Source organism: Zootoca vivipara, chromosome 1, assembly GCF_965207765.1.
Source record: "Zootoca vivipara chromosome 1, rZooViv2.hap1.1, whole genome shotgun sequence".
Lineage (NCBI taxonomy): Eukaryota > Metazoa > Chordata > Lepidosauria > Squamata > Lacertidae > Zootoca > Zootoca vivipara.
The window spans coordinates 84207765-84226596 of NC_142582.1; the positions used below are offsets into that span (position 1 = coordinate 84207765).

The 18832-nt window shown below is 43.5% G+C and overlaps 1 protein-coding gene across 3 annotated transcripts; it reads right to left on the reverse strand.

The window, feature by feature from the left end:
• Positions 1-2839: 2839 nt before the first annotated feature.
• Positions 2840-16485, reverse strand: LOC118085298 (astacin-like metalloendopeptidase). Of its 3 annotated transcripts, XM_035115812.3 has the most exons (12): positions 16309-16485; positions 16148-16172; positions 15055-15195; positions 13132-13249; positions 11629-11807; positions 11423-11504; positions 10656-10783; positions 9587-9702; positions 9077-9302; positions 6521-6639; positions 5431-5653; positions 2840-3255 (listed from the first exon to the last, which is right to left on the reverse strand). In XM_035115812.3, exons 1-12 carry the CDS (start codon positions 16375-16377, stop codon positions 3242-3244), a joined length of 1440 nt encoding a protein of 479 aa, XP_034971703.2. In that variant the 5' UTR covers positions 16378-16485; the 3' UTR covers positions 2840-3241. The 3 variants fall into 3 exon arrangements, with proteins under 3 accessions (XP_034971703.2, XP_060130663.2, XP_088525339.1); XM_060274680.2 differs by lacking the exon at positions 15055-15195 and having other exon boundaries at positions 16309-16484; XM_088669213.1 differs by lacking the exon at positions 5431-5653 and having other exon boundaries at positions 16309-16478.
• Positions 16486-18832: the final 2347 nt, after the last annotated feature.

Genomic DNA, 18832 nt, shown 5'->3' on the forward strand with positions numbered 1-18832 from the left:
CAGTATTCCGCAAAACTTTCACATTGCCACGAGACTCTTTGTTATTTTTGCTGCAATAGGTCAGCGTGGTTTGATGCGTGGGTTTCCACACTATTCTCTTATCTGCCGTCACCATCAATGACCATTCTCATGTTCTTCATTCTCACGGTTATTGTATTGATCACCAGTGTTGAAGCAATGATTCTTCAACATCAACTTCACTGGACTGGTCATGTAGCGCGGATGCTTGAGGATCGTCTTCCAAAGCAACTACTCTATTCCGAACTTAAAAATGGAAAGTGTAATGCTGGTGGTCAACAAAAGAGGTTTAAAGACTGTCTCAAGGCAAATCTAAAAATAATAGTTACAGGTAGGTAGCCGTGTTGGTCTGAAGAAGAAGTGTGCATGCACACGAAAGCTCATACCAAAATATAAACTTAGTTGGTCTTTAAGGTGCTACTGAAGGAATTTTTTTATTTTGCTAAAAATAATAATACTATAAACACTGACAACTGGGAAACACTGGCCTGCGAGCGCTCAAGTTGGAGAACAGCCTTTACCAAAGGTGTCATGGGCTTTGAAGACACTCGAACTCAGGCTTTGAAGACACTCGAACTCAGGGAGAAACGTGCTAAGAGGAAGGCACGCTTGGCAAATCCACACCATGATTAACTCCTGCCCAGAAACCAATGTCCCCACTGTGGAAGGATGTGTGTGTCCAGAATTGGCCTCCACAGTCACTTACGGACTCATTGTTAAAACCGTGTTTATGGAAGACAATCTTACTCGGCTACGAGTGATCACCAAAGAAAGAAAGAATTGTTATTCATTGAATTATTTACTGCATTTATACCCAATCCTTCCACCTGAAGGAGGCAAGGGCAGCAGTAGAAAGAGCTAACCTCCTGTCCAATGGAATGATGCCATCAGGAAAGGCCAGCTGTTGAGTTAGCATAAAGCACTTGGAAAAGCCAGACCTGCCTCACTTTTGTTACTTAAATGATTCCATTATGGCCTTTCACTTTACTTCTATTACAACTTTTTTTGGTAGCATCCTATATAAACTAGTAGCAAATTAATTCTTTAAGTACTGATTTTTATGTAGTCCAAATGGCACCATCCATGGACAAGAGAGGTATCAGCAAGCTTGAAAGAACCTCAAGGTTTGCAGAAGTGTGAATCTAGAAAAGGAGGGGGTAAATCCATTTTTGTTTTTGAACTCAGTTCAAAATGCTTAAATCTCTGTGCAGTTTGGAATTGGAATACTCAATGACAACACCTTCTCCCTGCCCATGCATTGAAGTCATCTTCAGAGGCCCACCTCCAGGTACCAACAATGTTTTGAGATGAGAGCGTACCATCCACTCTCTGTGTGGGCAAGTTCCATTTCTCTCTGGTAATTTCATGTTCCTTGGCAGAGGTCAATTTCAGAGTTGCTCAGGTAAGGTTCAGCCTATGCACCACATTTCCAGGGTAGGCCTGGTCCTACCAATCCCAATTGTTAGCATTGTCTCCCTCCAACTAGGAAGTGAAAAGCTATTCACACGTATCCATTAGGGATGGGGAAGAATTTCAGTTCAGTTTGCATTTGAAGGTGAACCTACCCAATTCACATGAACCAAAACATAGCCATCCTTTGAAATTTACCCTTCTCTGAATTTTTGCACTGCAGACAAGTATAGTGTACATAATGCATATACTAGAAGATAGTGTGCATAAAAATGCATATATTAGTGTGCATTAAAAATGCATATACAGGTACAAGTAAAAAATAAATAGTGCACCAATGTGTATATCACAGAAAATTGCTTTGCAAAAATGTGTATATTAGGTAAAATTGCACACAAACTTGCTTATATTAGGAGAGATTCTCACTAAAATGCTGGTGGATTTTCATGAGAACTTAGAAAAAAAAGAATATACAGACTGATATGGAAATGTAGAGAACTGAACCTAAGACTGGGGAAAAAAAGAGAAACAGAGAGAAACAGAAAATGACAGATTCACCCATCCCTAGTATCTATATAAGAAAACAGCATTTCCCCCCTCCTTTCCCTCTGAGTTTTGAGTTTTCCTTCCTCACTCTCTTCTTTCTCATGGCTTCAGGCAGCTTCAACCCCCAACCAGGACCATTCTGAAGCTTGCTCTAGCAGCAGGTTTGGGACGTCAAGACAAAGCCTGGAAATTTGGCACCCGCTCTGTTCAGCTGTTTGTTTGTTTTTGCAACGTTTATCACACCACACCCCTGCCCACACATTTTAGTAAGGAAAAGCAGGCCTTTAAATTTTCAATGTCATGTTGCAAACTGTCACTCTTCCTGTGCTGTCGGCTACAGAATCAGATCCATGTTTCCCAGTCCTTTACCCCCACCCTGAATCCCAAGAAACCAATCCCTGCAATTCATAGGTCAAGGGTCTACCCAAGAAATCAAAGCATGTTTAAGCTCTGCACCCTGGGAAGATTACAGAAGCAGGAAGATGGGGGAGCATTTTCGTCATGGTGTAACCTACCACCCAATGTTCATGTTAACCAGGCAGAGAAAAAGCATGTGCTATTAACTCCCCTAAATGAGGTGAGCATATACTCTTCAAAGCCAAGGGCAAGCAGCGGATGAGGGGCTCAGTGAGACGTCAGAGCCCAGGCGCCGCCCCAGCCAGCAAGAGGGGAGACTTTTCCTTCTGGCGCCCGAATTGAGGCGCGTGCCCACGCGTAGGGCGAAGAGATGGCGTTTTGGTGTGCCCAGGCTTTTATGCTGGCCGAAAAGCAGACGGAAGCCATTGCCGGGTTCTGAAAGTGACTAGGTGGTCATGTTTTCTGCTATCTCTGCACTGTAAATAGTATGCACAATAAAACTCTTAAAGACAGAGCAGACTGGAGCATCTTTACTCGAGAGTAGCCGCAACACCCCCCCCCCCGACAGTGAAGGGTGGGCTTTTAAAGCTTTACTTACATCTTTTGTTACATAGTTCAAAGTGCCACCAACAGATGGCTAGTAAAAATGGTACAGTAATTGAAGAGATACGGCACAGAATAACTTCTCCTTGCCTGCTTCAATTGCTCCTTGGTGTTTTGGCAAATCAGGCATAAAGTTCAGCATTCTGCACTTGAGAGTATTTGTGTCATTACTGGGAGAAACTGATCAGTCTTTAAAAAGAAATAAAGTACAACACCAGCAAGAGGCAAAGAATATCTGGCATCAGAATTTCCACCCTCTTCCTCGTTCGCAGTTCAGGACGAAGGCAATCCTCCCGCAGGCTGTTCTTCATGACGGCAAAACTGCAATGACAGGTATAATAATAATAATAATAATAATAATAATAATAATAATTTATACCCCGCCCATCTGGCTGGGTTTCCCCAGCCACTCTGGGTGGCTTCCAACAGAAAAATGAAATAAAATAATCTATTAAACATTAAAAGCCTCCCTAAACAGGGCTGCCTTCAGATTTGTTTCATCTGTCCATGCTCATGGAAACTCTGTTGAAGGATTAAAATAGTCTAGGCTTGAGGCATTGGATTAGTACCTGGGATAAAGGTAAAGGTAAAGGGGCCCCTGACCATTAGGACCAGTCGTGACCAACTCTGGGGTTGTGGTGCTCATCTCGCATTATTGGCCGAGGGAGCCGGCGTACAGCTTCCAGGTCATGTGGCCAGCATGACAAAGCCGCTTCTGGTGAACCAGAGCAGCACACGGAAACGCCGTTTACCTTCCCACTGTAGCGGTACCTATTTATCTACTTGCACTTTCGAACTGTGCTTTCGAACTGCTAGGTTGGCAGGAGCTGGGATTGAGCAACGGGAGCTCACCCCATTGTGGGGATTCAAACCGCCGGCCTTCTGATCGGCAAGCCCTAGGCTCTGTGGTTTAACCCACAGCGCCACCTATGCCCCCAGTACCTGGGATACCAGGGTTCAAATTCCTGCTCTTGCCATGAAACTCACTGGGTGGCATGAGCCCAGTCAGAGTCTTTCAGCCTAACTACTTCATAGGGTTGCTGTCGGGGTAGAGAACCATGGACACCACTTTGAGCTCCTTTGAAGAAAGATGGGATCTAAATGAAATAAATAAGCACAAGGGCCATTGCCCTGGTGGTCTACTTCTGGCCCACCTGTTTTGATAGCCAAGTGAGCCGTCAGAAGGGCACTGTGGGGGCTGGCATACCAGCCACTCCTCCTGCAAATGAGACAGGAATGGGAAATTGCAGCTGTCCTTTTGCCCGTCTTTCTGCATTAACACACAATTAGATGCATAGGCCTTTCAAGCGCAAGGTCCCTGACCCTAGCACATTGCCATTAGCCTTTAGCCCTCTTCAGGAATTTAGGAATTCAGGAATTGGGAGAAAGACAAGCACACCAACAGTTGGGAAGACTCTGAAAGAAGGCTCCCTGCTTCTGGAAGACACCCTCCAACTCATGGAGGGCAATGGGATGGCCCTTGTCCCTGCAGTCTCCTCCCTCATGTATTGCTTTTCCCAGTTCTCCAAGGTTTGAGAAGCAGCATGGGGTATTTTCTTTGTGTCAGGAAATGGGGGTGAGGTTCGGGTTATTCTTCCTTACAACATAACCTTCAAGTTGACTTGGGGCCTATTTTTGTATTGCTATACATAACCCAAACTTCTCATTACAGGCTTTATGCCCAGTGTGGGGAGATACTTGAGCCATATGGGCCCCAGGCTCATTTACCTGTTGAGGCATTTGCAGCCTCGGTTACTTGACACTCCTGTGCCGGTCTGCGCATCATGTCACTGTAATGGTGTTAGTTGCTTCCTCACGAGTAAGCAGCTCCAAACCCCGTGCATGGTTTATACAGGGTTTATTTATAGACATATGTACAAGACAGAGCATCAAAAAGCATGGCTGCACTAATCTGATCCAGAATCCGGAAGCACCTTCCGTCGTGAGTTCCGCCAACACAGCCCCCTGGGCACCCTAAACCTCCCCTGCTGTTCCCTCCTCTCCCTCCCCTTCTCTGTTGGGGTGAGGGCACTGGTGGAGCACCCTCTCTGCTAGAGCTGCTCAGCTGAGGAACCGGTGCTGTATCCTCTGGAGCCTCCCCTTTGGAGGTGCCTTGGTCCACCCCCTGCTGCCCTCTCTGGAAAGCTAGCCCTCTCAGCATCCTCCAGGATCCGCACCTCCTCCTGAGCCCCAGTCCCACCTTCTGGTGGAAGTTGCAAGACGCTTGGTTCTGGGGCTCCATCTTCATCAGCGAGCCCTTGCCCTGATCTCCTGGGCTTTCCGCTGCCCCCCCCCCCCCCGGTGGTCCCCTGACAGTCACTATAACTAGATTACTGGTGTATTTCCATTTAACCAAACTTCTGAGGAACACAGATGACTTACATATCCCTCAAGGCAACAATTCCACAAGAGGAACAAATCATTATTTCTTCCCCACTTTTTCCCCAGCAAAATCTTGCCATCTCCCACCCAGATACTCTAGCGACAGTACTTAACCGATTGAGTAGTCCAGCTTAAACCCGGAATATTGAGAAACGGCGTCACTGTAAAATTCTATACGTAGAAAGCTCCCAGTGGAATTGAAAGCTGGAACCTCTGTCTTCCCACAAAAAGTGCCAAGAAGCGGAGAGCTGATGTCGCCCCCATCACGGAAGACAAGTCTGTCATAGTTGCACCCAGTGGCTTCCTCCAGGTCAAAGGAGCCCATCGTTAGGGAGATCTGAAGGAACCACAATAAGTTCACCAATTTCTATGTGTATGTCGCGGTCACACTGACCTGCACAACACCCCCGGATGTTTGAAGGTCTATTGGTGTTGTGCCAACGACAAACAAATACTCTCAATCACTCACACACTTCAGACCAGGATATAGTAAAATAAAACAGAATAGTTTATTAAATACTCTTATGCGTATTGGTTACTGTACAAAGCTTAAACGGTTTCCAAAATCACAGATGGTTCCTATACCGGCCTAATACCTCTAAATATGATTTACCGGCCTATTACCTCTAATTAATACTAATAAAAATTATCACTAAACTCCTAACACTATATCCTGTCTATCTCGCTATTTAACAGCCACCACAATATTAACCAGCTCTATTCTTCACACCAGCTCCTCTCAACTATATCACTCTCTTCTCACATCTAACTCTCTCCCAACTCTCTCTCTCTGACTCTCTCATCTCTCCCCTGCCTGCCTGCATTCTTCCTATATACACCCTGCTTCTGGCTGGAGAGCTCCCATTGGTCGTTTCCCTCCCTGGCAACTTAACCCCTTCTTGGCCCTCTAGAGGTGAAACGCCACAGTGTAGCACAAAATTCAACAGCATAGTATGCACTAAAGCCAGTGAGCATATGGATTTGAAAATGCATATATAGTATGCATACCCATAAATTAAGAAGGTAGGACTGGAGCAAGATAGATTTCATCACTGAATGCAGCAGTAAGCAACGCATTGGCTACCCCTGATCTAATGCAATCTTTTCTGAAGAGAGATTGAGGATCAGATCTTTAGGGGGAAAGTCATGCACTGTATAATGTCATTGCCCTATTCAGGGAAACTCACCCCCTCCTGCCCCTTACCCTGCTTCCTGCTGGAGCACTGATAATCCATAGGCATTTTTTGTTTGGAGGGTATTTTCTTGGGAAGTTTGGCGAAGTGACCACTCCATGGCTGCTCGTGAAAGTCCCTCCACATATCACTGTGATGAAAAGAGCGGGGGGGGGGGAATCAATGGAATAATAAAAAAAAATCAGTATGTTTAAAAATAATGCTCACTCTAAATGAAGGACACTCGTATGGATGCAAGAGTTCACCCAAGCCAGTATGGTGTAATGGCAAGAGTGTCGAGGTTGGGTATGGGAAATCTTCTCATTCATGAAGCTGATGGAGAGCCTTGTAGCTCTCTCTTTGTGTAGCCTTTCTTACAGGGTTGTTGTTAGGTGGAGGGTAGGCAGGGTACAAAATCAACAAGAACATAAACTCCCCATTCCGTCTTGGTAGAAACAAGACACCAAGAGAAGAGGAAGAGAAATCAGCATTGGGAAAGGTGGTAAAAACTCTGCCAGTTCTTGACTGGTCCGACCATGACTGGTAAAGGTAAAGGGACCCCTGACCATTAGGTCCAGTCGTGACCGACTCTGGGGTTGCGGCTCTCATCTCGCGTTATTGGCCGAGGGAGCCTGCGTACAGCTTCCAGGTCATGTGGCCAGCATGACTAAGCCGCTTCTGGTGAACCAGAGCAGCACATGGAAACGCCGTTTACCTTCCCGCCTAGCGGTACCTATTTATCTACAGTACTTGCACTTTGACGTGCTTTCAAACTGCTAGGTTGGCAGGAGCTGGGACAGAGCAATGGAAGCTCACCCCGTCGCGGGGATTCAAACCACTGACCTTCTGATCGGCAGGCCCTAGGCTCTGTGGTTTAACCCACAGCGCCACCCGCGTCCACCATGACTGGTAGGCGGCAGCAATCTCCACCAATGGACATGTTGAGAAGCAGGAAGGAGATAACTGTGGTCTGACACTGCTATCCCTCCATTGGGCCATGGAGTTGCTTTTTCTTCTTCTTTCTTAATTTGAATCCAGTGGGGAAGGCCTGTGATTTAGCCACAGAACATCAGCTTTGCATGCAGAAGGTCCCAGGTTCTCCATCCCTGGCAACTCCAAACAGGCCTCTACTGACCCCAGAGAGCAACTGCCCATTAGCATAGGCCAGTGGTTCCCAACAGGTGGTCCGGGGACCCCCAGGGGTCCGCGAGCTATGCCAGAGGGGTCCTCAAGATCCTATTAGAATAAAAAATATATTAAATATATTTCGTATGATAACAGATTTTTTGTTTTGGCCGCTTCCTGCATGAGCAGAGTCTAGCGCAAAACTAGAATTACATAGAGGCAGTAGTTCTGCTGTATGCCGCAAGGACTACAAGAAACTTGGAGATAAGGCAATGAAAAAGATCCTTCCATTTGCAACCACATATCGGTGTGAGCAAGCATTTTCTTCCATGTGTTTCATGAAAAACAAATATAGGAATTGGCTCGACATGCGGTCGGATTTCAGAGTGAAAGTTTCAAGTTTGGAACCTAATATTTCAGAAATAATGGACTCAAAGGACAGATTTAACTCATCTCATTAAGAACTGAAAATTAAAACTAACTGTATACTGATGGAGTACTCTGTTGTAACTGTAAAAAACGTATAAATATAAAATATAAAAAGACTCTTAATTTGGCTCTCACTTTTTAATTTTAAGATTAGGAATTAATGGGGGTCCTTGTTACAATAGCGGCTCGATGAGGGGTCCTCGAGAAAATTTTGTTGGGAACCCCTGGCATAGGCAATACTGAGCTAAGTGGACAAATGGTCTGACTCTGCAAAAGGCAGCCTTCCCATGGGCTTCTCCCTTTGTTTTATTTATCTATTTATTTATCTCACAAGATTTCCATATCACTTGATTGTTATGTAACCTCAAAGCGACTTACAAAAAGAATAGAATTATCCACAAAAGAACGGTTAGAAGCAACGATACTAAACATTCGAAAATACTTAAAAGCAACGATAAGTTCTAAACCAGATCAAAGCACATGTCAACACTCTACATGTTTGGATAGGCTTGCAAGTGCTAACAAGAGTACAGGGAAGGCACCTGCCTGGTGTCCATATGCAAGAATTTCCAAAGGGTGGGTGCTTGCAAATGTGGAATGAGGATTATGTGGCACCTGCAACAGGACCAGGTCTGCAGATTGAAGTAGTTGAGTGGGTATTATATAATAATAATAATAATAATAATAATAATAATAATAATAATAATTGAGTAGGCATTATTTATTATTATTATTATTTAAATTTGTATACCTATATATCTCAGGGCATATTTGGGGTAAGGTATGTCTGAGTAAACATGTTTCAGATGGGCTCAGGCATGCAAAGATGAGCAATTAGTTTGAGGTCCTGTGGGCTTGTGAGAGCAAATGGATTTAGAGAATTTGGGTAATTCAGATCCAGGGAAAGACGGTGTAAAATTAAAATACCCTTGGAAAACTGTTCCACCAGTGCTTTTTTTTTTTCATGTACTGTATGTGTTTCTTTCCTAGCACTGATGCTTTCAGCAAGTAGTGAGAGATAGAGCTGTTCATACCATGTGCATAGGAGGCTGTGAAACCCTTGGATGCAGCAGCCTCATCACTCACAAACTCCACAAGCATCATGCTCCCAGAAGACACCACCGCCGGCAACTGCCCCGCTCCACATAACTTGTCAACAAGAAGACGGGCATTTCTGTTGTTTCCATCATAAATTCGGATGTAGTCGGAGGCACAGTTTGGAGAGCGCTGGAGATCCAAAACATGAAACTTCAGGAAGACCTAAAGCAGAAAAAGAAAGCCAAATACATTTTAGCTTGGCTGGGTCCTGATTCCCAGGATTCTTGGGGTGGGGAGATTTGCTTCAAATGTAAGGTTGTGTACACAGCCTGTGTCATGTACTTGAAACCAACCTGAAGATTAGTGTTGTGTCAATAAGTTCAGAGCATAAACAGACTGCAACTTCCAAAAGTATACAAGTAGCAATAAGGAAAGGTTCATTCCCTGCCCTCCTCTTATCTGTTGTATAATCCTGATACATTAAACAATGATTTGAGCATCCTTACCTTTCCTTCTGGGATTTGGATCAGCCATAGGCATGTGACATTTGGGGGGTATGAATATGGGTAATTATTAGAGGAGAAGTTGCCTCTTCGATTACGAAGCACAGTGCTAGAACAGTCTAAAGAGCAGAACAGAACACAAATTAGGGGAAAATGAGATGTGCAAAGGGAAAATTCCAACACAACTTTCTGTTTATCTATCCTTGCACTCTGTCAGGGAAAACTCAGTGTTCATTAAATATGTCACTGTTCAACCTAGTAAAGGAAGGAAGATATTAAAATATGCCTTTTAACAATATCACACACACACACCAGGCAGCAAATGATGTATCAATTGCAATTCATGACTTGAACTACATTAAGACCAACATATACGGTATTAGCGAAATGTTCCTTATTATGATGAGCGGGTTGGGTGTATAGAAAAAGGAGGGCTTGTGTTTTAGGACTGTTGAGGTGCGCAGGGGGAGTGAATTCTGTACACTGAGCATACAGAGGCACATTAAACACTCCCCTTCCCTATAGGTTCCCGATTGGCAAGGCAATCCAGTGATAAAGGGTTAGTCTTGCCTTCAATGCAGCACCATCCCCATGCAGGTGCTGACTGCAAAGAGAAGATCCAAATGCTTGTAGATGACCAAATACAGTACTGCACATTCACACACATACTGCACCTGCATGGGATAGCACCTTGGGGAAGGCTCTCCTTCCCAGCACAGGGAACTTGCAAAGACGGCCAAGTGTAGTAGCCATGATGGCTATGCTCTACCTCTACAGCTGGAGGCAACAATGCTTCCAAATTCCAGTTGTTGGAAAGCATGGAAGGGAAGAGTGCTCTTGTGGACTTTCCCACTCCAATGTTTTTTCTTAGTGTATTGACAGAGGTGCCCTTTCAAGTGCAGAGTAAATGATTTACTGTTTTCAAAGCATCACATTTGGAAGAGAAAGTATGTTAAGGTGAGGTGATGCCCATCTAGGTCACTAAATCTGGCAGCACTAGCTGCTCTCAAATGTTATAAAAAATTAACAACATCAGATGGGAAACTACCCATGTAGCATTTTGAACACTTACTGCATCTGTAGAGCTTGTTGATTTTTTTCACATCTAGGTCGCTGAGTCCTATTCTCTGACCAATTGGTACAGATGCATTTGGGATGGGGACAATGGTTGCTTTCCCGGGAGCACTAGAAAAATCGTATCTGCAGAAGACAGGAATAGATGTGCTCATCAAACTCTATTGGGGCATTGTTTTATAATGCAACATCTAAAATAATATTTGCATGGAAACCATCCTAGGAAATGAAGAATAAAAACTTCACAGACATTGGGTTGTCTGTACATACATGCAAAAGATTCGGGGTTCAGCAACAATAATGTACCAATGTGGTAATGAAACACTTTTGTTCAGTCCCATGACTTTACATTTGTATGGTTCCTCAGGGTTCTATTCTGTCCTTTTTAACATCTACATGAAGACATTCGAGAGAGGTTATCTGCAGTTTGGGGTACAGCTTCTTCTCTGTCTCTCCCTATCCAGCAATCCCAAAGATACTGTAAATGTTGTAGATGATTTCTGGCTGTCAGTAATGGGTGGGATGAAGACTAACAAATTGAAACAAAATCCAGGCAAGGCAGAGATTCTTGTGATAAGCAGGAAGGGTTTCAGTTTGGATGTTCAACCAGTGTTGGAAGAAGTTGCACTCCCTTGCAGCTTCAGCGTGTTCTTGCACATTGCTCCAAGGAGAAGACAGAGATGAAATTATATAAAAGAGGATCCTTGCACTACAGTTAAGAGCAGTTTTGTCTGAAAAGAGAAGATGCCCTGAAACACAACTTACGGGCCATAATGCATCACTGAACCATAGTCATAGGGAAGACCCAGATTGTTAGAGTCCACTTTCTCGAAATTCCCCTGTTCTCCTGTAAAATATGAGAGTAAATGCAAAGATTTATGCACAATATACAATATAGAAATGTTTTTGTTTAAATAATCCTCTACAGCAAGCAAGGGTTAAAACTGTTACTTGAATGCTGGTGGACATACCTGCTGTGACATACTCCAAGTGGATTTTAACATACTTGTCTCGGTCGTTCCGGGCCTGTTCATGTATGAAACCCAGGGCATGGTTGATTTCATGCTGAATTAATCCTTTATATATGCAGCCATTTTTTGCCAAGCCCAACTGCTGTTTGCCTCCAATCTTTCCAAAGTAAGACCAGCATCTGAGAACATGGAAAGCGAAAACCTGTGCCATCACATAAAGTTTCATTCAGTACCTTTATAACTTGCCTTTCAGCGAGCACAAAGTGCCATACTCTGTCATATTTTACCCTGTGAGGTAGGTGCGTGTTTGGTAGAGCCCTGTTCCTGCGCATGTCCACTCAGAAGTAAGCTCTACTGAATTAAATGGGAAGTAGTTGGGGGGTATGAATGCAGTCTCTTAAGCCTCACTGAATTCAATTGAGTTATCCGATTATAAATTAATGGTGATATCTTAAGTTGTGATTATCACATATGGTCATAGCTGCCAAGTTATCCCTTTTTTAAAGGGAAATTCCCTTATGCTGAATAGGCTTCCTCGTGAGAAAAGGGAAAATTTGGCAGCTATGCATATGATTAGTTACACACATCTAATTTCAAGATAAGATGCATGTCCAGGAGCACTCTAGAAGACAGCACATCTTTACTGTCTCCAAAAACATAGACGTCATCTCACATCTAGTTCTCTACTATATATTTTGGAAAGTGCTTTGTCTGTCTGTCCATCTGTTCTCCTTAGGTTTGGCCACCTCTCAAGATACCATTACAAAACTCAGCACAAAGGTCCTGAGGTGAGGGGTGGGGACTCTGTCACTGTTTGCATGCTGGGTCCCACTTTGAATCAAGGTGGTGGACCCAAATGCAACTTTGGTGTGACTTTTTTGAATAGGATCAGCGGCCTCTTGAGATATCATCATCAAACTCGATACAAGGATACCCAACGTAGGGGCAGTGGATTTCATTTATGCTTAGATGCCGGTGCCATTTTGAAGCCAGACGGCAGACTGCAAAAATGACTTTGGAGTGATTTCACCTGATTTTTAGTATGACAGGTCCAAATGCACAAACAGTATCATCCATTTAAAAATCACAGTATTTTGTGGTTTCCACATTGCCGGACACTCCTTGCTAGTAATATATGGACCACCTTAAAACATAAAGCAAGTAATTCAGCACTGTGCTATGGCAATAGTTCTATCAGTGCAAGCATTTCAGGCTGCCAAACACAATGCTCCCTCATCTCCTTTCCCTGTTTTGGGGCAAGGTCAGGGTTTCAACCACCTATAAAGCATCCTGTTTGGTGAAGGCTGTCCTACTAACACCAGCTTTTACATGCTGTTGGACTCCGTCTCCCATCTACTCCAGGCAGCATGGCCAATGGTCAGGGATTATGGGAGCTGCAACAAGTTGTGAGGAAAGCTTCAGCAGAAGAGAAGAAACAGAATGTCTAGATAATCCCAAGCAATAGTAGTATTCTTAGATAGCATCAGGAGAGATAAAACTTACCTATCTGCAGGGAAAATGTTTATGTAGTCATGTTCTGTCGAACGCCTGATAAACTGAATACATGTCAGCGTGACAAATTCTTGCATTGCTTCAGCTATCACAGCCCTCTCCTCCAGGGCTTTTTAAAAAAAGGAAAGGGAGAAAGAAATGCATTGAAAGTTCCCATATTATGTGTGTGGAGTTCAAACAGAATATGTTTTGCCAACATGGGAAAGTTCCCTGCACTCCTGGGTATACCATTATGAAATATTTCATGTAGAACAGGGCTCCTGGGAAATTGTGAATGTGTGTGTAATGGAGGATTTCTTTCATGTAAACTTTCTTCAAAAATTATCCACCTAACTATGGCTACTCTCTGCATGTGGTATAGCAGTGAAATAGTGTCCAACATTCCAGGGAAACATGAATGCTGAAGCAAGTGGGTGCCAGCACAGTCTCTATTGCTTACAGTACACATACCACTTCAACGCTTGTTATGTCTGTTGTGTAAATGCTTCTTATTATGGGTTTTGGGGTTGTTGTTGGGTTTTTTTTTTTTGCAATTGCACAAAGATATCAAAGTATAAACTGGGTATAGCAGACTTGGTTATGTCATATACAACCCAACACATTTGCTGTCTGATTCATGTAATTGATGCTGCAACCCGCTGCCTACCAGAGCCTGTGCCACAAGAAACTTTAGGGTGCAAATCCAGCTCAATTCAACTTAAAAATGTCTGACCTTCAGAGCCCTCTGATGATGATCTTTACAGTGATCTTCAGACAGGGGTAAGGCTGTAGCTCAGCAGTAGAGCATCTGATTTGCATGCAGAAGGTCCCATGTTCCCATGTCCCTGCCATCTCCAAGTGGGACTTAAATAAAACTGCTGACTCTGGCAAGCTGCTGCCAGTCATTACAGAGCCAGATGGACCAATAGTATAACTCAGTATAAGATAGTTTCTTATGTTCTTATGGTTCTTCTGAAAACGATGACCACAAGCCAACATCATTACCTCAGAAGGTCCTGTGGACTCTCAGTCTCATATAGAGTCAGAGGTCACCTCTGCATACATAGCTGCCAAGTTATCCCTTTTTTAAAGGGATTTTCCCTTATGCTGAATAGGCTTCCTTGCGAGAAAAGGGAAAACTTGGCAGCTATGTGCATAGGAGGTGAAGGAGTTTCTATAATCCAGATAATGGAGCAATGGTTTAGACCTTAGATTAAAATTTGAATCATCCCACCAAATTGGTTTGCCCTCCTCAAAGTCCCCGCTGGAGAAGACAATGCCAGAGGCTGAGGCTATTCATTGGTGATAAAGTGCATTGCTCCATGGCAAAGTTGCAGCTTCACTTGAGGATCAGGACTCTGGCTGTCAATTATTAAGTCACACTTGGGGATATAAGCTTTGGAATGTATCAGCTATTGTGTGGTGGGGTGGCAGTGCTCCCCTGGGCAGCGGCAAGGTCAGCAAAGTGCAAGCACACTGCTGGAGCCAATTTAGCACACCCATTGGTGTGTTTGCACCATGCTGACCTTGCCCCGCCTCTACATCCTGGTAAGTTCCAACAAAGCAATCCAAGACTAGATGAGTGCCATCACCCCACCATACTCTCCACTGTTGGCTCTGCTTGGGAGCTGTCCTGGGTCCTGCAAGACTTACCGGTAAGTCTGACTGTAACCTGCTGCCTACCCCAGTATTGTGCTTTCTGTGGTGATTGCACCTCAATCAAGGTTCCCAACAGGAATAAGGCACTAGCCTGATTAAGAAGTGGGTAGTATCGCCAACAACCATGGCTCACTGATTGCTATGGAAAAGAGCTATCTGGGTTTTTTTGGGGGGGTTGTTTGTTTTTTGTATAATGAATTTTCATTATACAAAAATTTCATTATTAACAAGAATGAACGCTGGAGAAGGCCTGTTGTAAAGCTTTAAATAACATACAAAACTCTGTAGAGACATTAATTGGAATGTTGACCAGCCCATCTTCCGATCTAGGCCAAACACATCTCTGATTGCATTTCATGGCACTTCGCTGTGTTCTTCGTCTGTAAACAATATCATCCTGATGCATATATGTTTCTCCTGCAAGGATTATTATTATTATTATTATTATTATTATTATTATTAGTAGTAGTAGTATGATTTCATACCCACCCTTCAACATAAGGTTCCAGAGTGGGTTACATCAATGTAACAATGCAATTGCAAAATCAGTTAAACCAACTTACAGTCAGAAGAATAGGTAGATCCTAAATATCTCCCTCTCAGATGTCAAACGCCAGTGTAAAGCAGTGGGGAAAGTTGCCTGGATGCCATGTCTAACCAGAGATGAACAGCAGGCTCTACCCATTCAGAACTAATGAAGGGCTAGAGCAGGAATGTAAGTTTCTCAGAGCCCTGCTCATTTGAACAGTGGGCAGGAAGAAATATTGCCTTGTAAAACAAAACAAAAACCCAAAGCCCAGAAAACAAACAACCAATCCTGTTTTCCTTCCAATTTATGAACTGAGAATGTTCATGAAGTACGAAAGACCATATGACACCCATCAATGAATATGTTATTTATTTAGCATCCTAATCAAGTTCATCAAAATGTTGCAAGATTTAATAGTGATGGCGACCTCATGGAAAGTAAAGTTAATCTCAAATGTATAAAGCAGGAGGTGCTGAACAATGCATTCTTTTATTAAGGTCAGCAAATTTGAGATCAGACTGCTACTATAAAGGCACCCAGGGTCAAAATCCACTGAGTATTTCCCTCCATGAGCTCAAATGAAGTGAATGGGAGGAGCTGAGTGGCAACATTACTCCCGTTGTTGAGCAGCTCCCATTGTTTTCAATGGGGGTCATGCTGGGGGGCTTCCCAGAAGACCTTCCTCCCTTAAGAATGGAATCATAGACACCCAGATCTGAATGCTATCTTCTCAATTACATAAGACAGAAAAACTCTACAACAATCTATAGAACAACAGCATGGCACAAGCATGACATTGAGAGCATGACATCTCATAAAACAGGCATAAATCAAGCTCACCTGTGGCCTTCTCTTCCTGGATTCCCTGAAAAAGAATGGGACATCTTTTTAGGGTGCAGTATACTTAATCATTGGAATGTAAAATCACAACAGAAAATGCAGGAAACGAGTTCTTTGAGAGAGATGTCTAGACAGCATCTTCAGCAGCATCAAGGACACACCTGGACAGGTTTACCTGGTGTAAACCTAGGAAAGGACAGTAATAAGGTTGATAGTGCTAGAAGATTCATCTTTGGGTTGCTTCATGTGTTCTTGTAGGTTTTCGGCAGCTTCACTTGTTGAGCCCTAGCTATGTGCAACTTGGATGAGGTTTTTTATATGGAAAAAGGCTGGCTTTAATCTGCGCAGAACAGCTAGATAACACGATGTATTTTCACAGAAACAAACAAGCTGTGGGAATTCCCAGAAGAGCTGTCTGAGTATCATTTCATGCTACTTTATCATTGGGAGGAGGGGAAAGGATAAACAAATGTTGCAATATGAGAAAAGCTAATTGTTGGGTGACTAACACAAAATGCACTCATCTATAAATAGGTGAGGACTTTTTAAAAAATATATAGTTTGAGTATTGGAAGTATGAAGCCACCCTTTGAGCTTGCATGCATACACAGCAGCATCTCTGAACACTTGTCCTTGGAGGGGAAGGCGATTGCCCCTTGGATCCCCACTTGCTGATAAGAGGGAGCTGTCCATTGCCAACACAGCATTCTCACAATGATTCAGTTTGCTACACATCGGCAGGCAGATGAAGGCTTCCAGATAAAGGCTTCCAGGTCTACTTCTACTGAAAACAACAAAGAGTCTTGAGGCGCTCAGACAAAGAGACTGGAAGATCTATTGAAATGACTTGTTATGAGTTTTCCATTAGATTTCAGTGTGGGTTGCCTGAGGCCTTGGACCTAATAACAGACCTGGTAATTTGCCAAGAACCTCTTTCTTTGGGAGACTGGATGATTGTGATCAATTGCTGGTATTTTGATTGCCCAAGAGACCTATGAAGAGCGGGTGGGATCTCTCTCCACCATTCTCAGTTGAGGAATGTTGGGATCCAGCTATCTGATAAATTGCAGCTTGAGGCACACTCGGGGCCCAAACTACATATGAAGTTTACCATGTAATGTTATTGAATGCAAACATTTTTGTCAGCATGGGAGAGGGGCTTAATCTGGATTGGGGGCCTGTCATGACATGGGGAGGAGTAGGGGGGGCTTTAATCTTTTGCCCCCATGCCAGGATCCTTATCTGGCTCAGGACTCCTATACTAACAATTTAGGAAAGAAAAAGCTTGCATAGCATGGCCCCGAGAGGAGGACGGGGAAAACAGAGTTTTGGGGGCTCTGAAGCATCTTAAAAGCCCCTTGTAGATCTGATGTGGAAGCACCAGGTGTCAAGGTGTCCATTGGAGTGTGAGCTTCCATCTATGTTTCACCTGTATAATTGTAAATAAATGCAAATATTACAAAATGCCATAACCCTCCTTTGACCTCCTTCCCAAGGAAACTAGAACTATACAAACACCACTTCTCTGGAAATGCTTGCCACATGGAAAATGTAGGCGCACAAAACAGCCTGTTGTCAGATCCAGAAGTAATGTGAGATCAAACGAAAGCTACGGTATGTCAAGAGATGAATGTTATCACTTGATACTGCTCATGCAGGGGCTTTGTTCAATTCAACCCATTGCCTGGAACCGCCTCCCCTTCACCATTCAACAGGTTTGCTTCTTTTCTGCTTTCAATCTTGTTTCAAGTCCTAGTAGTATGACAGCTTTTCTTCAGTGACCCTTGCCTTATTGTAGTTCTTTTCTTTCATTGTTAAGATTCCTGCCCCCAGTCTCAATGCCACATCTGTGTACATCTACTCAGAACCTAAGATAATTGTCTGAGGCCCTTCTCCATGGATCCCCACCAGGTGCCGACTAGAGAGAGGGCCTTTTCAGTGTTGCTACACTGGTTATCAAACACCTCCCTAGAGAGGCTCACCTGGTGCCCTTGTTGTGGCCTTTCTGATTTCCCCAGGCATTTGAGTCTTTAGTATTTTTAGTACTTTTTAAAATAACTGGTGTACTGTTACTCTGCTGCTAGGTTTATACTGCTCCTGGTATCATTCTGTTTAAGCTTCTGTTTCCAAGCTGTTATTTTCTTGTATTTTATGTTATTATTGGGCAGTAATCATGTCCCCTTGGTGGGCTTAACAGCACCGATTGTTGCTGGATAACAGTAATTACAGATTCCCCCAACCCATGCATGCTAAGGATCCTGATTACACTTACAAAAAGTTCAGTTTAAGACTGGTAGGAATTGTCTTTAAAACTTACTAGAACTATACTAAGCATTCATTCCACTGCCCTATACTACTGCTATCTATACAGTACCATATTAAAATAAAAGCCCAAAGGGCCCAGAGTGATAACAAAAGAATCAACACCCTTATTATTATGGTAGCTATAAAGCTGTGCGGCTCAGTATAAGACCCTGCAAACAACACTCAAAAGACACAGAGAATCATATTTCTGCAGCTGCACATTATAAAACAGCTGGGCAGACAATCTCAAATAGTTAGGCAAGAACACAGCCTGGGTCACTCTTCCCAGCTGAGGGCTGGAGTGGAATTTTGAAGTTTGGTCTTGGACTGCAGCCGGGTGAGTCTGTGAAATGCAATTCTTAACCTTCTCTTTTGACTCCA

Coding starts and splice junctions, on each gene's coding strand:
- LOC118085298 (XM_035115812.3), bottom strand. CDS start 16,377: ATGAATCTTCTAGCACTATCAACCTTATTACTGTCCTTTCCTAGGTTT. Junction 11,808..13,131: donor AACATTTTCCCTGCAGATAG/GTAAGTTTTATC, acceptor CCATGTTCTCAG/ATGCTGGTCTTACTTTGGAA. Junction 5,654..6,520: donor GTGCTCCAGCAGGAAGCAGG/GTAAGGGGCAGG, acceptor TGGTTCCTTCAG/ATCTCCCTAACGATGGGCTC.